The following is a 15,232-nucleotide window of genomic DNA, read 5'->3' on the forward strand; positions in this document are numbered from 1 at the left end:
CCAGAGGGGCCCACGGCACACACTGACAACATAAGAAAACTCAATTACATCGGCATACTTTGCCGATGTAATTGAGGGAAGCGCCGCACTCACAGTGCCGGCGCGGCTGATAGGGGGGCGGCACCGCAAGCGGGCACTCACAAAACACAATTGCATCGGCGCGGCCGATGTATTTCTGCTGCGTCTAATAGTGTGCAGGACGCTGGCCGACGTGATGACTTCATGCCGCCAGCGTCCCTGCTGCTGCACGATAGACACTGCTCTCACACAGGAAGATGTAGCAGATGAAGAAGATGCGAGCAGCCCTTGAGGTAAGTTAGCGTTTATTATTGTTTTTAATGTGTATTTAATTAATTAATGGAGCCTGAATGGGGTGTATTAATTAATAGAGCCTGGGGGGGGGGGGGGAATTAATTAATGGAGCCTGGGGGATATATAAATCAATAGAGCCTGGGGGATATATTAATTAATAGAGTTTGGGGGGTATATTAATTAATAGAGTCTGGGGGGGTATTTTAATTAATGGAGCCCAGGGGGCTGGGGTGTATATTATTTGATGGAGCCTGGGGGGGTGTATATTAGTTAATGGAGCCGGGGGGGGGGGGGTGTATATTAATTAATAGAGCCTGGGGGTATATTAATTAATAGAGTTTGGGGGGGTATATTAATTAATAGAGCCTGGGGGGGTATTTTAATTAATGGAGCCTGGCTGGGGGGTGTATATTAATTAATGGAGCCTGGCTGGGGGGCTGTATATTAATATTGGTTTCTTAAGGTCTGCTTTTTTAATGCCACCACATGAGCTACGGGGCCCAGTGAGGCACTCTCGCCCAGGGGTCCAGTGAAACCTGGAGCCGGCCCTGGTAAGGGATTTGAGGATTTTCTTTCATGGGCAAACTCCTTTAATGCCAGCTGTAAAAAGCCAATACAGCGGTCATTGAGGGGTTAATGTACAGACTAAAATACTGTGTTTCGGTTCCTTATAGTGTTCGTGATGCTTAATGTTAATATACTAAGCATTCTTGTACTAGATGAAAGCTTGTACTGACCACCATATAATTAAACGGAAACAGGTTCTTCCAGTCTTCAAGACATCTTGAGGGGAGAGCAGGTACAATATACGATGAATGACAGGTACTGTACAGTATGACTGTATGACTATCAGGTACTGCAGCATTGGAAAAATTAATGGTGAACAAATAGGAGGTGTGAAGTTAAGACTACACAGTCTTAACAGGAACCTGACACCAGATTTTACCAGATTAAATCCCCCCCAAAGAAAAAATCTCCTCCAAAGAAAGTCCTGTGAAAATGAGAATAGAAGAGTCATATTTTGTTTGAGATGAGTAACTTTTAGAGGCTGGAATGGGAACGCCACTTTAGATGTTTATATTTTGCGCTCTATCACACTTAGAATGCTGGTGTCAAGTTAAAGATAAGAAACTCATCTTTCAGATCACGTCAGGCTTATGATTCTGTGATCTACAGAACCGGTGATACAGGCAGCTAAAGACATAGGGGCGAATTTGCAATTATTATTGCGTCTACGCCACCTTCATGCTATGTGGCCGTGGAGAGAGTGGGAATGTGAGCCGCAGATTAAGATCCAATTGCATACTATTTCTTATACTGCCCCTATCTGTAGCTCACAGACCTACCGGCCTGGGTACCATAAAGCCCATGATGGGTCATCTGAAGTGACTTTTAGTAATGAGAAGTCCGGCTCTTCTTAGTGAGCTGGATCATGAGGCTCCGCTCAATAAGAGGAGCTGGCTCTTTTGGTTCCCTATTAAATAAATAATAGGGAACCTCAGTCCAGCCAGTCCCCCATGCCACTCCATTTTAAACCACAATTTTATGAAGTTAAAGGGGGCGTGGTGAGTCGGTTAGGGGCGGGGTTAAGTGAGCCATTGGCTCACTGAGGGGAGCTGACTCCTGTCACTCATGTGAAAGAGTCGGCTCTCAGAGCTGGTTTGCGCTAGTGACTTTCCCCCTCCAGACTCTAAAAGTGACTCCTCTGCTCAGGCAGAAAGTGACTCTTCTACTAGATTGCAGATGTATCTGATTTCCTGTACATCATCCTATATTCTCATCTTTCTGGTTTCACCTTTCTCCTGTCTTCTAGATCTACAGCTCTGGCTCCTGCATTATTTATTCATTTTTGCAATCCCCATTGACTTGATTTGGGAGACTCTGGGGTACAATTCTCATATTTCCGATGCATTTCTTAATTGTGACTATAAATGGGTCAGTGCTTTTTGTTGGAAACACGACTACACTCATCAGAGCTGCTCCTAATGTGATTGGGTGAATTCACAAGGTAAATTGGTTTCAGAAGATCAATGTAATTCATGTAAATGTACTTGTTTTGAGGCTTTATGTTGTCCTGTGAAGGGGCAGGGGGTATTTATGTGATTTTAAAGGGTATGTCCACACATCATTTTTCAGCACGCCTCTGGCATCCTTTCAGCTCTGCTGTACATTTCCATATATGTCTATCAGAAGTCCTTCCAAATACCCCTCACATTTTGGGAGAGCTCAGCTGAGATAACAAGTCCCGGCCAGTGACCCCCTCACAGCTGACTAGGAAGAGCCTCAGGGGATGCAGGCTCCGCCCACCTGTGACTTCCCGGTATTTACGTCTGCGGAAATCCCCGCCCACTTCTCATCCGCACGTCGCTCGATGCTTTCAGTTCCCCTGTAGATGGGGCGGGGTTATGTAGATGCGGGGGCGTGTCTGGGGCTGCCGTCACTCGCGCTGTGTTGCTGAGCTGCAGGAGGGTCACAGACCCGGGGAGAGGAGGAGGAAGAGGAGCCGCTGCACATCACAGCCCGGGAGCTGCATGGACAATCCCTCGCTCCAATAGTGTATATTTATTTTTACAGTCAGATTATTATATAGACAGAGAAGGTTATATATAGAATTATATGTATATTTATTACTGATAGATTATATATAGGGAAGGGTCTGCAATCATGGCACAGCCGCAGAAGTTTTTTGAGAACCTGTCAGGAGCTGGGAAAGCAATCGGGGTCCTGACCAGTGGAGGAGATGCCCAAGGTAAGGCGGCACCCAGCCATTATGTCATCACTGCTACTGTATATGGTGGCGCTTCACCTACTGTATATATGTATAATGCATCAACAGGCTTCACCTTCACATGCAGCAGAGCTGTGTGTGTCATGGGGCTCATCATACATACATCCAGCACTGCTGCATCTGCTATAGTGATGTCATGGATGCTCAAGGTCAGGTAGATATCATATTGTATGTCCTATATAATAATAATACTACATTATGTAGGGTCACTGTGCCCTGCAATCAGCAGTGAGATCCCCAATCCATATAGTCTGTCTACTAGCCATCTTCTATGAGAAGACCACCTCCTTATCCATATAGTCTGTCTGCTAGCCATATTCTTTAAGAAGACCACCTCCTTATCCATATATCATGTCTAGTAGTCATCTACTATGGATAGACTGGCCAGTTGTACCAAATTCATCCCATCTACAATGAGAAGACCACCTCCTTATCCATATAGTCTGTCTGCTAGCCATATTCTTTAAGAAGACCACCTCCTTATCCATATATCATGTCTACTAGCCATCTACTATAAGAAGACCACCTCCTTATCTATATATCATGTCTAGTAGCCATCTACTATGGATAGACTGACCAGTTGTACCAAATTCATTCCATCTTCTATAACAAAACCACCTTCTTATTCATATAGTATTTCCACTAGCCATGTTTTATGAGAAGACCACCGTCTTATTCAGGTAGTCTGTCCACTAGCCATGTTCTATGAGAAGACCATCTTCTTATCCATATAGTCTGTCCACTAGCCATGTTTTATGAGAAGACCACCGTCTTATTCAGGTAGTCTGTCCACTAGCCATGTTCTTTGAGAAGACCATCTTCTCATCCAGTTGTACCACCTTCAGTTCATCTTCCACGAGAAGACCACACCCCCTTGTCCAGTGCAGGTTTGGGTGGTAGAATGGTACTTACAGACATTGCAGCATCTGCACACTACCACTCCCATCATGTATTTGGTTGGGGTATCTCCTGTCACCTGCACTAGGGATTAGGTGCCAACGTCTGGCTAAAATTCTAGTTACAACGAGAGGGAAATCATTGATGGCAGCCAGGAATAAACCTGAGGAATGAGTCAGATGAAGGCCTGCCAGCTGTGCCCCTGCCAGCTGTACCCCTGCCAGCAGCCCTAATATCCTCATTCCTTAGGGGCATGATGTGATAAGCAGTCGCCTTTAGGCCATACTGGAGAGATAACGTTGTTCCATATTAGTAGGTGACGGCCGGGTCACTCCCATTTCCCAAACTGTTGCCTGCAGGACGCAGACCACAAACCTCCCCTTTAATATGGGGGGCTCCTTCATCACGGTGGGTTTCTCCGTACAGCCGGTCACCTATAGCAGGAGGCGGCCCCAGGGCTGAGCTGCTGCATTGCAGGCTTTTCCTGTATCCGCTACACTGTATCTTCACATGTCTCCACCGCCCACACACTCGCCCTATTTACTATGAGGATCATTACTCACTATGAGCCACACGTGCTGCTCCGGGTACTGTACCACTATAGGTACCAACAGAACCGTGCAGTGCTGGACATGTATACAGGGAAACCTCTTTGAGCAGACCACCCAATTTTGCATTGATCAATGATCTTTTAAAGGGGTGGTCTTCTCATTGGGGGGAAGCTTTCCTTGATTATAATGGGGACAGTGAAAAAAAACCCCTAAAAATCAGTCTTTTAGAGAGGGGGGTCTTCTTAAAGTTGGTGGTCTTCTGGAGAGATTGCACTGTATTTGTATAGGAAGTCACTGCATCCAGCAAACGTTCCTAATGAAATTAGGTTTTTCTGCACAAACATCCAACATTCCTCTGCCTTACATTGAACCATTTAGTAGATATGTACCTTAACTAGTGTCAAGGGTGTGGACGGAGTAAGGGGCTTGCAAGGAATAGTGGTCATTCAGCCCACAAGCATATATGGTGGCTTCTGTGTATACATTCTTACAATCCTTTCGAAAAGCTTAACAGGGCCTAATGACAAACTCATCTCTGCTACATCTACATAACAGTGCAATAGCTATTAACCCCATAAGGTTATTCGCTGCCGGGTGGATTGGATGCATAGGTTGCAGCGTCATCTTGCTATGTCATCCTATATCAGTTGCCATGACTATGCCGGTGATGATGATGATGGGGGTCAGTGTGATCCGTCTTGCTGTAATCCCTCCCCGCTGTCATTCCCCTCCCATGTGTGTACGTGCAGCGGTGGGAGTCCTTCCTCTGACTCTGGGAGGAAGCTCTTGTGGTAGCATCACCCTCATCATCATCATCACCTCCAAATGCATTTCAAGGACTCACGACGGCTCAGCACCCCCCCTCTAGAATAACTCCTATAACATCATGTATTCCTGGCTGCTTACAGTGATGTAGCAGAGCTGAATAAGTCATGGTGCATAATGTCACTTCATATCCAACTGAGCTTATGAGGCGGAGGACAAGCAGTGCCAGCTGAAAGGGTTAAACATGACATTCAGCACTGCTACATCTGTGTACATATTTGTGGAGATGGATGGTAGCTGGGGATGACATGGGTGCACACCTGTGCCGCTATCTATGTCTCTTCTTGTATCAGTATAGTCCCCAGCATTTACATCAAAAGCAACAGAGAAACTTATATCCAGGAAACTTCTGTGAATGTGAATGCAGCGTCTAGAAATATAGTGTAATAACATGGTGTAGCAGTGAGGCACCGGGCTGGGGTATCTCCACATTGTTCTTCTAATGTGTTTTATGATGTCAAAGTAAATATTTGCATGTGTTATGCTTGTGTTAGGATGCCATCACAGTGTTTTTGTACCGTGTCTATGTAACATTGCTGTGTGCTTTATGTCTAGACTGTGACATTACTGTGTGTATTATCCATGTACTGTGACATCACTGTGTGTATTATCCCTGTACTGTGACATCACTGTGTGTATTATCCCTGTACTGTGACATCACTGTGTGTATTATCCCTGTACTGTGACATCACTGTGTATATTATCCCTGTACTGTGACATCACTGTGTGTATTATCCCTGTACTGTGACATCATTGTGTGTATTATCCCTGTACTGTGACATCACTGTGTGTATTATCCCTGTACTGTGACATCACTGCGTGTATTATCTCTGTACTGTGATATCACTGTGTGTATGTCTGTACTGTGACATCACTGTGTGTATTACCCATGTACTGTGACATCACTGTGTGTATTGTCCATGTACTGTGACATCACTGTGTGTATTATCCCTGTACTGTGACATCACTGTGTGTATTATCCCTGTACTATGACATCACTGTGATTATTATCCCTGTACTGTGACATCACTGTGTGTATTATCTCTGTACTGTGATATCACTGTGTGTATTATCTCTGTACAGTAACATCACTATATGTATTATCTCTGTACAGTAACATCACTGTGATTATTATCCCTGTACTGTGACATCACAGTGTGTATTATCCCTGTACTGTGACATCACTGTGTGTATTATCTCTGTACTGTGACATCACTGTGTGTATTATCCCTGTACTGTGACATCATTGTGTGTATTATCCCTGTACTGTGACATCACTGTGTGTATTATCTCTGTACTGTGACATCACTGTATATATTATCCCTGTACTGTGACATCACTGTGTGTATTATCCCTGTAATGTGACATCACTGTGTGTATTATCTCTGTACTGTGACATCCCTGTGTGTATTATCTCTGTACTGTGACAACACTGTGTGTATTATCCCTGTACTGTGACATCACTGTGTGTATTATCCCTGTACTGTGACATCACTTGTGTGTATTATCCCTGTACTGTGACATCACTGTGATTATTATCCCTGTACTGTGACATCACTATATGTATTATCTCTGTACAGTAACATCACTGTGATTATTATCCCTGTACTGTGACATCACAGTGTGTATTATCCCTGTACTGTGACATCACTGTGTGTATTATCCCTATACTGTGACATCACTGTGTGTATTATCCCTGTACTGTGACATCACTGTGTGTATAACCCCTGTACTGTGACATCACTGTGTGTATTATCCCTGTACTGTGACATCACTGTGTGTATTATCCCTGTACTGTGACATCACTGTGTGTATTATCCCTGTACTGTGACATCACTGTATATATTATCTCTGTACTGTGACATCACTGTATATATTATCTCTGTACTGTGACATCACTGTATATATTATCTCTGTACTGTGACATCACTGTATATATTATCTCTGTACTGTGACATCACTGTGTATATTATCCCAGTACTGTGACATTAATGTGTGTATTATCTCTGTATTTGGACATCACAAGTGCTGTGATATCAATGTGTACATTATCCCTATACTGTGACATCATCGTGTGTACAATCCCTGTGCATTTGAGAGAGCAAGATAATTATAAAAAATCCAACCTGTTGATGAAGATAGTCATAGTTGTGTGCAGTTCTTTTTAAGGTTTTGTTATGGGGCCCCCGTGATTTTGGCCCCTGCGGAAATGCGTGATGGGGACCTAGATCTGATCATAATGGGTTTTATTAGTCAGTTTTTGAGTAATGATATCTATGTACAATATGGTCGACTATATGGCACATTTAAGAAACACTTATACAATCATTGTATACAAACCCCACATCCTGTACATTAAATTAAATCTAGAATCAAAATCCATCATGATAATCCAGGGACACCTACCATAGATCCAGGCACCGTGACTGTGGTAATCTGCTTATATTCATTATCCATGGCCTCCTTCCTTCTAAAATCAACTTGTAAAATCATGCTAATGAGCCAGAAGGGTTCTGTGCATTCACTGCACAAGTGCTGAGGGAGAAGGGGGGAGGGTAAAGCACTTTAGTCTGTAAAGCCAGTTCTCAGAGGGGCAAGATAATTTAAGAAGATTACCACCATCATGCTGCCTAGATTTTTAAGTACTATTATCATGGATTTTGATGGTAGATTTTCTTAAAATTTGGGCCTATTATACAGATATTGGGGCAGATTTACTTACCCGCTCCAGTCGCAATCCCGCAGTGCGTTGTCCAACAAGGATGCGGGTCCGGCACTATTCACTAACATTGTGCGTCCGAGATCCTACATGTGTCGCTGCTGTGCCGAGGTCCACCGGAGTTCACCTTCTTCTTCCCGGTGTATGTGAGTGCTGATCTTGTGACACAAATCCTTTTTTAAATTGTGCGGTTGGTCCGAATCCGTCGGGTTGTCCTGCGGCCCGCCCGCCGATTTCTGTTGCGTGAATGCCGGTGCTGATGCGCCAAAATCTAATTGCATGCACCAAAATACCGGGGCAATTCGCGCAAAACGGAAATATTCGGGAAACCCGATGAAAGTGCGGCCGTGGTCTCCTTAGTAAATGTGCCCCATTATGTTTTGTGTACAGGATACACAATATGAATATTTAATCCTCATCCCTTGCAGAAATGCAACGCCTGATAAATGACAATTGAGGGAGAAAATGCGGACATTTGGGAATGATAAATTTCTGGATGAGTCATTCCATTAGTAATATTAGCGAATGAAGGTTTGTAATTGATGTTCCTTCCTTCTCAGGCAAGGTTAGTCAAGTCCCTATGAGCAGACTAGACTTTTCTGCCAGCTAGGGATCCTGGATGGATCAGAACCATGACCCAAGTGTGAACAAAGCCTAAAGCCTTAGATCATGGTTGGACAAACGCCCCAATATTGGCAGAACAGAGCCGCCATATTTGTTCTTTGGGTGCTATCGGTTGATTTAACTTATAACACACAAACAATTGCATAGGCTCGTACACACACGGCTGTGGTTTCCTCTGACCCATGTGTGACCCTTTTGCCCAAGACACAAAATTTAAGGCATTGACTCTGAATTGAATCATGAATGACTATAATGCTGGAAGTCCTAGTTCTCACATAAATTGGGACTGAACATGACCATAATGGAACCCGAGGGATCCCACTACATATCAGTAAGGTCCACAAGATGCCATTGTTCTGCATCGTGTCATGAATCTCTCATAGTTGGGCCTTTCATTATTACAGCAACACATGACCATCGTTGGTCCTTAATCCCTTTATGCTCACCGAGTATCCGTCAGCGAGCTATGAAGGGTGTATGAAGAGGGCTCACGGGCTGAGCCCTCTTCATACAGACATGGGGTTTGCTGCATATTGCAGCAAACACTCGACGCTAACACCAGCAGTCAGTGCTAGCACCAATCACAGGTGTTAACCCCTTGATTGCTGCCGGCAGAGAGGGCGTTGACATTTAAAAGACGCCATCTTTGTTGAGATCGCTACTCCCCCTCATGTCATTGGGGGTGGGGAGCGGCAATTGCTTGGCATGACAGGCTGCATGGTTTCTGAAGATTCATTGCAATGACCCAGTGGCTGATTATAATGAATGCTATGTAAAAACACCATATACTGCAGTAGTATTGCAGTATGTGGTAGGAATGATCACATACTAGAGTTAAAGAACCCTTGAGGGTCTAAGCAATAGTAAAAAAATAAAATAAAAAGTTTTAAAAAATAATAAAATATTAAAAATTCAAATCACCCGCCTTTCTCTAGAACTGATATAAAACTAAATAAACTGTGTCCCAAAATGCCCAATTTATCAAAATATAAAAACGTTTATTGCACCACATAATGGAAAATAGGGCCCAAATGTCCAAAATGTGACCTTTACACCATTTTACATAACATAAAATATGGTATTAAAAAGTGAGTAAAAGATTGCATAGTCCTCAAAATAGTAGCTGAAAACATCGGCTCATCTCGCAAAAAATGACACCTCACACAGCTCCATACAGCGGAGTATGAAAAAGTAATTGGGGTCAGAAGATGGCAAAACAATTTTTTTCTTTTTCGTACACACTGGGGCAGATTTACTTACCCGGTCTATTCGCGATCCAGCGGCACATTCTCTGAAACGTGAATCAGGCCCTTAGTAAATGACACCCATTGTTTTTTAAATTTTTAAAGGTGGGCAACAAAAAATGAGCAAAAAAAGTCTGCATCCTTAAGGGGCTAAAAGGGTTTTCCCACCAAACAAGTAAGGGTGATGCCACATGATGCGTTTCTGGACCGTTTTAAAGCATGAAATTTCAGTCTGTTTAAAAACGCATGCGTTTTTGAATGTTTACCCTGCGTTTGGCCCAGGGTTCGCCGGAGTTCACCTTCTTCTTCCTGGTGCATGTAAGTGCACGATCTTGCGACACAAATGGTTTTTAGTTTCCGTGTTTTTTCCGAATCTGTCAGGTTGTCCGACGGCCACGCCCCCGATTTCACCACAATCCGATCACGTGCGGCAAAATCCCACATGATTACGTGCGGGCAATTCGGCGCAAAACAGAAATATTCGGGAAACCCGACGAAAGTGCAGCGTTTGGACCCTTAGTAAATGAGCCCTAATGTTTCCTTTTGAGTTCGGGTTTGGCAACCAGGATATATTTCCCCCTGGCAGTCATAGCCACGGTTAATGGATTGGCAATTCGGCAGTATGTTTAGGTTGTGCGGGCCGGACCCAAAACCCAACAGAAACCCTTAGTGCTCCGTTGCGTTTTGTTTCCGTAAGGTCTCGTTTTTCTACCGTTTTGTCTCCGTGTCCGCCAAAAAAATGGAAGGTTTAACATTGCTTTGAAAACATCACACCTGGTTTTTTTTTATTAGATTAGATTATTATTTTTTATTTTTATTAGATTTTTTATTAGTTTTTTTTTGCGGACCCAAGCCAATATGAAAACACCCATAGAAATCATCAGCATTGTGAGGCATCCATGGAAATCACTGAACCACGGAGATGAAAAACGACGCCAATGTGAAAGAGCCCTAAAATTTGGTCAATTAGAAGATTAACAATTAACACTAATTGCTTTATTGACCTGTTACGATTGAAGATTGAGATTGAAGTCAGTAAGAGCTACCAAGGACTATGAAGGTGAATTGATCGGGGGTGGATGGACGTTAAAATAGTCCCTGAACATCAGGTGTGACCCTCAGTGCTACCATGCAAGGTCATAAGGGTGAACGGATGGAATATTTAGCAGAGAGATTGCCGGGTGGAGATGGGGCCCTCCCTGTCATTGGAGCCTGTAGGGAAAAATAAACCAGCAGGCCTTAGCTTAAAATAGACCTTTTATCCTCCAAATTTAGAATAAGGAATATTGTTCTGTCCTTCAGGCCCTTCAGATGAAAGCAGAGCTCCGAAGAGTAATGGTTCTCATCAATGCGGACGTGGCAGGCGCCCAGTCACTGCAGTTATTACAGCGTATGGAAATGTATAGTCGCCATGGCACCAAAGACCTGTATTGTCATATCAGTCATACACAGTAAAGTATAGAGCAATCCCCATTTTTTATTTTCTCAATGATTTTTTTTACTGTAAAAGTCAAATAGGTAACCCTTATCAGTGAGTAGAACGTGGAATAAAGTGCTTCATGAGAATTCTGCATCCTATACCATATACAGTATAATAGTCACAAGTGTTTAGTAGAATTTCTTAACTTCTACATTAAAGTCAGTTCAGCCGTCAGGTTTGGTTAGGGTTAGAATTTTTTTTTTCTTTCAGATTTGTCCCATTGATTGGAATTGAGTTTGCTGAAGTCCATAAACAAAAATACTATTACATGTACAGTATAAGACCAATATCATAGAATTATGAATGTTAAAATAGTAAGGAGGACACCTTCCAACTGGTGACCCCCCCCCCCCCCCCTTGTCATTTTATGCATCTTTTCTAGCTAGAATAACAGTGGAGAGGTACATAATAATAATACTTTATTCATATAGTGCCTACAGATTACGCAGCGCTGCATAAAGCATGGCATTGTAGAGCTTTATGAAGAAAATAATAAAAAAAAAATTGATAAACAAATAAACCCCTCAAGAGAGATGACAGGTCCTCTTTAAAAAGAATTTGAGATATCACAGGTCCCCTTTAAAGGGGTTGTCTATCCATATCAAGTTTTCGCCTTGCTGAATGGTGGTTTCCCCTTGAAGGGACTCAATGGATCACAAGCACCTCCAATTAAACAGAGCAGCTGGCTCTATTTATCTCTATGGCATTGACAGAGATAGCCAAAAACAGTCATCTTCGCCTGTCAGTGCCATATTCAGCAAATGTAGCATCAGCAAGCAACCACTTACCTACACATACTCACCTACACTCCTCTTCATCCAAATTCCGGTGCTTGTCTTCATTAATCTTGACATGCCGGGATCACCTTAAAAAGAAACTTATAAAAATCAGGCCGGAGCATGGGGACAAGATGTCCACCACTCCGGGCTGCTAATTATTCACGCCTCTCACGTGACATCATCTCCGTCTGCAACATGGGAGGCATCAATCAGTCTATATAGTCTTATAGACACCTGCATCCTCCCCATTTCCCTTTTCTTGGCATTTGTGGTTTATTGGAGTTTTTTGGAGATCACAAAAATCTTCATAATAATCCCTAAAACAGTGACCTACAGGATTAAATAGTAATGACTGTAAAGACATGTGTGTTTCATGTGGTTATAATTATAGGAACGCTTATTCCAGGAGGCAGTAGGGAGGGTCCTCTTCCCCTTTGGTGAATGAAGGAAACATAAGGCCCCCAGTAAATCCTGTAAGCCTATTACACAGCTACTGTATGAGGCTCATCTTAGTAACCGCCTAGGATGCGGAGCATTCATAAATGTATAACACTCACCTCTTGAATTACCAGTTTGTAGATTACCAGTGAGAGACACAAGTGTCAGATTATGGAGCATTCTTAGATTGCCAGATGGTCCTAAGGATTAGGAGAGGTAGCAATATCCTAAAAAGAGCTGCTGCAGTGAAAGTGAACTACAAAATGTTTTTGGGCCTACACTGTCCCAGAGAACATAGCTCCTCGAGGAGGCAACATATGGAACCTTAAAGGGGTTTTCTAGTCTAAAAATTTTGCTAACCAATCAATGTTAGTTTGGTGAGGATCTAATAAACAGAGGAGGAAACAGGAAGCAGACAGCTCCATTCTCTGTGTAGTGGTCAGACCTGGTTACTACAGATTGCCTTCCTGTTTTAATAGGAGTTAGAGTGTAGTGACTTGTTCTTAGCAGTGGCGTAACTACCACCGTAGCAGCCGTAGCGGTTGCTACGGGGCCCGTGAGCATCAGGGGCAAGGGCGGCGGCACAATCACAATGTCTGGAGACTGCGTTGTATTTCCGTACCTCATCGACCGCCACCCGGGCCCTGCTATACGGCACATTAAGGTCGATACCATGGCCCGTCCCCCTCTTTGTCAAGCCCTCCCCAGTGTCCCGTCCCCAGCGCACAGACCGCCTGGCCAGCACGTTGCTACCACGGCTGGCATACTGGTCCCACAGCTTCCCGACCACCTTTCACACTTATCCCGCTGGTGCCCGGCCTGCATGATGCTCTCACGGCCGCCCGGGAGGTACCTTGGTCCCGCAGCTGCCCGCCCGTCCTCAGTGCTGCTCACGCGGCCGCCCGGCGGACATGCTGCTCCCACGGCCACCCTGCTGTTACCTCAGTCCCCATCAACGCAGGCTCCCTGGTTCCGCGGCCGCCGGCCCTCCACACTGCTTCCACGGCCGCCCACCAAGTTGCTGCCGCCCGGCCAGCACACTTCCTAGGCTTGCAGGATGCCTCCTAACCGACCCACCCCACTGCAAGATATGTAAGTCCCTATAAATGTATGTATAGTTAATTAATGTATGCTATATGTGTGTATTTGCTTGCAGTATATGCTGTATGTATGTGTGTATTTGCTGTATGTGTGTATATGCTGTATTTACTGTATGTATGTGTGTATATGCTGTATATACTGTATGTATATGCTGCATGTACTGTATGTATGTGTGTGTATATGCTGCATGTACTGTATGTATGTGTGTATATGCTGTATATACTGTATGTATGTGTGTGTATATGCTGCATGTACTGTATGTATGTGTGTATATATGCTGCATGTACTGTATGTATGTGTATGTATATGCTGCATGTACTGTATGTATGTGTGTGTATATGCTGCATGTACTGTATGTATGTGTGTATATGCTGTATATACTGTATGTATGTATATGCTGCATGTACTGTATGTATGTGTGTATATGCTGCATGTACTGTATGTATGTGTGTATATGCTGCATATGCTGTGTGTATATACTGCATGTATATGCAGTATGTGTGTAAACGCTGTATATACTGTATGTGTGATTATATGCTGTATGTATATGCATTTTGTGTGTATATACTGTATATAGATTCAGTATGTGTGCATATGGTGTCTATATACTGCATGTTTATGTATACACATTGGGTGTATGCCGTATGTAAAAGAATATGATGTATGTATGTATATAAACAGTATGCATGAAACTTTGATGCATATATACTGTATATATATACAGTGAGTTTGTATATACTGCATGTATTAGTGTATAGATGTATATATGAATACATAAATGTGTGCATATGAGTGTATATGTATGTATGTGTGGACAAGTATATATATTGTAGAATGTTATGTTGTGTATTATTACAACGTGTGTGTATGTATGAATATTTTTAAGGGGGGCCCCATGCAAAAATCTGCTATGGGGGCCTACCTCTCCTAGTTACGCCACTGGTTCTTAGGACAAGTTATTCATATTTAAGTTCAGAAAACCCCAGACTCTTTGCTTGTACCACCATATAGGCTTCATGTAGATTGTTTTTTTCATGTCTGCGAAGGCCTCAATTGGATTTATTTATTAATGAGATTAACAGCAGTAGTTTAGATATGCAGTCAATAACCACATGCTAGGGGTCCTTCCTCCATCCCCCTTAATATTTCTATTTGGATTCTCTGGCTTCTCACCCTTGTGTTTTCAGAACCAGCTTCTCGGTTCATTAATCGTAGCATCCCATGACCTCCCCCTCCCCTGATCGGACATTGATACCACATCCTAAGGATCCTATTGTCTAACCCTATAAATGTTGTTCTTTACAGATAAGAACAGGATCAATAATGTCGAAAATTGCGGAGGCTCAGGCTCAAATTTACATCCTAATCTTATTTTAACAAAGTACCTGTAGTCTTAAATAAGGTCATTCTAACCTTACCAGTCTGCTGCTGCCCCCATGCCAGGGCTTTTCCGGTTCCTCATATTTTGTTTTAT

The 15,232-nt window shown here is 43.2% G+C and overlaps 1 protein-coding gene across 6 annotated transcripts in view; it reads left to right on the plus strand.

Moving 5' to 3' along the window:
* Nucleotides 1-2,763: 2,763 nt before the first annotated feature.
* The window catches only part of PFKP (phosphofructokinase, platelet), a 76,710-nt gene continuing 64,241 nt past the window's right edge, over nt 2,764-15,232 (plus strand). For 4 of the 6 annotated variants that reach the window (XM_072154007.1, XM_072154003.1, XM_072154005.1 and 1 more), the window contains exon 1: nt 2,764-3,061. In XM_072154007.1, coding sequence (XP_072010108.1) covers nt 2,977-3,061 — 85 coding nt within the window. In that variant the 5' untranslated portion in view covers nt 2,764-2,976. The remainder of the gene's footprint in view (nt 3,062-15,232) is intronic. The other 2 variants (XM_072154002.1, XM_072154004.1) reach the window with 1 other exon arrangement.

This window comes from Engystomops pustulosus, chromosome 5 (genome assembly GCF_040894005.1).
Source record: "Engystomops pustulosus chromosome 5, aEngPut4.maternal, whole genome shotgun sequence".
NCBI lineage: Eukaryota > Metazoa > Chordata > Amphibia > Anura > Leptodactylidae > Engystomops > Engystomops pustulosus.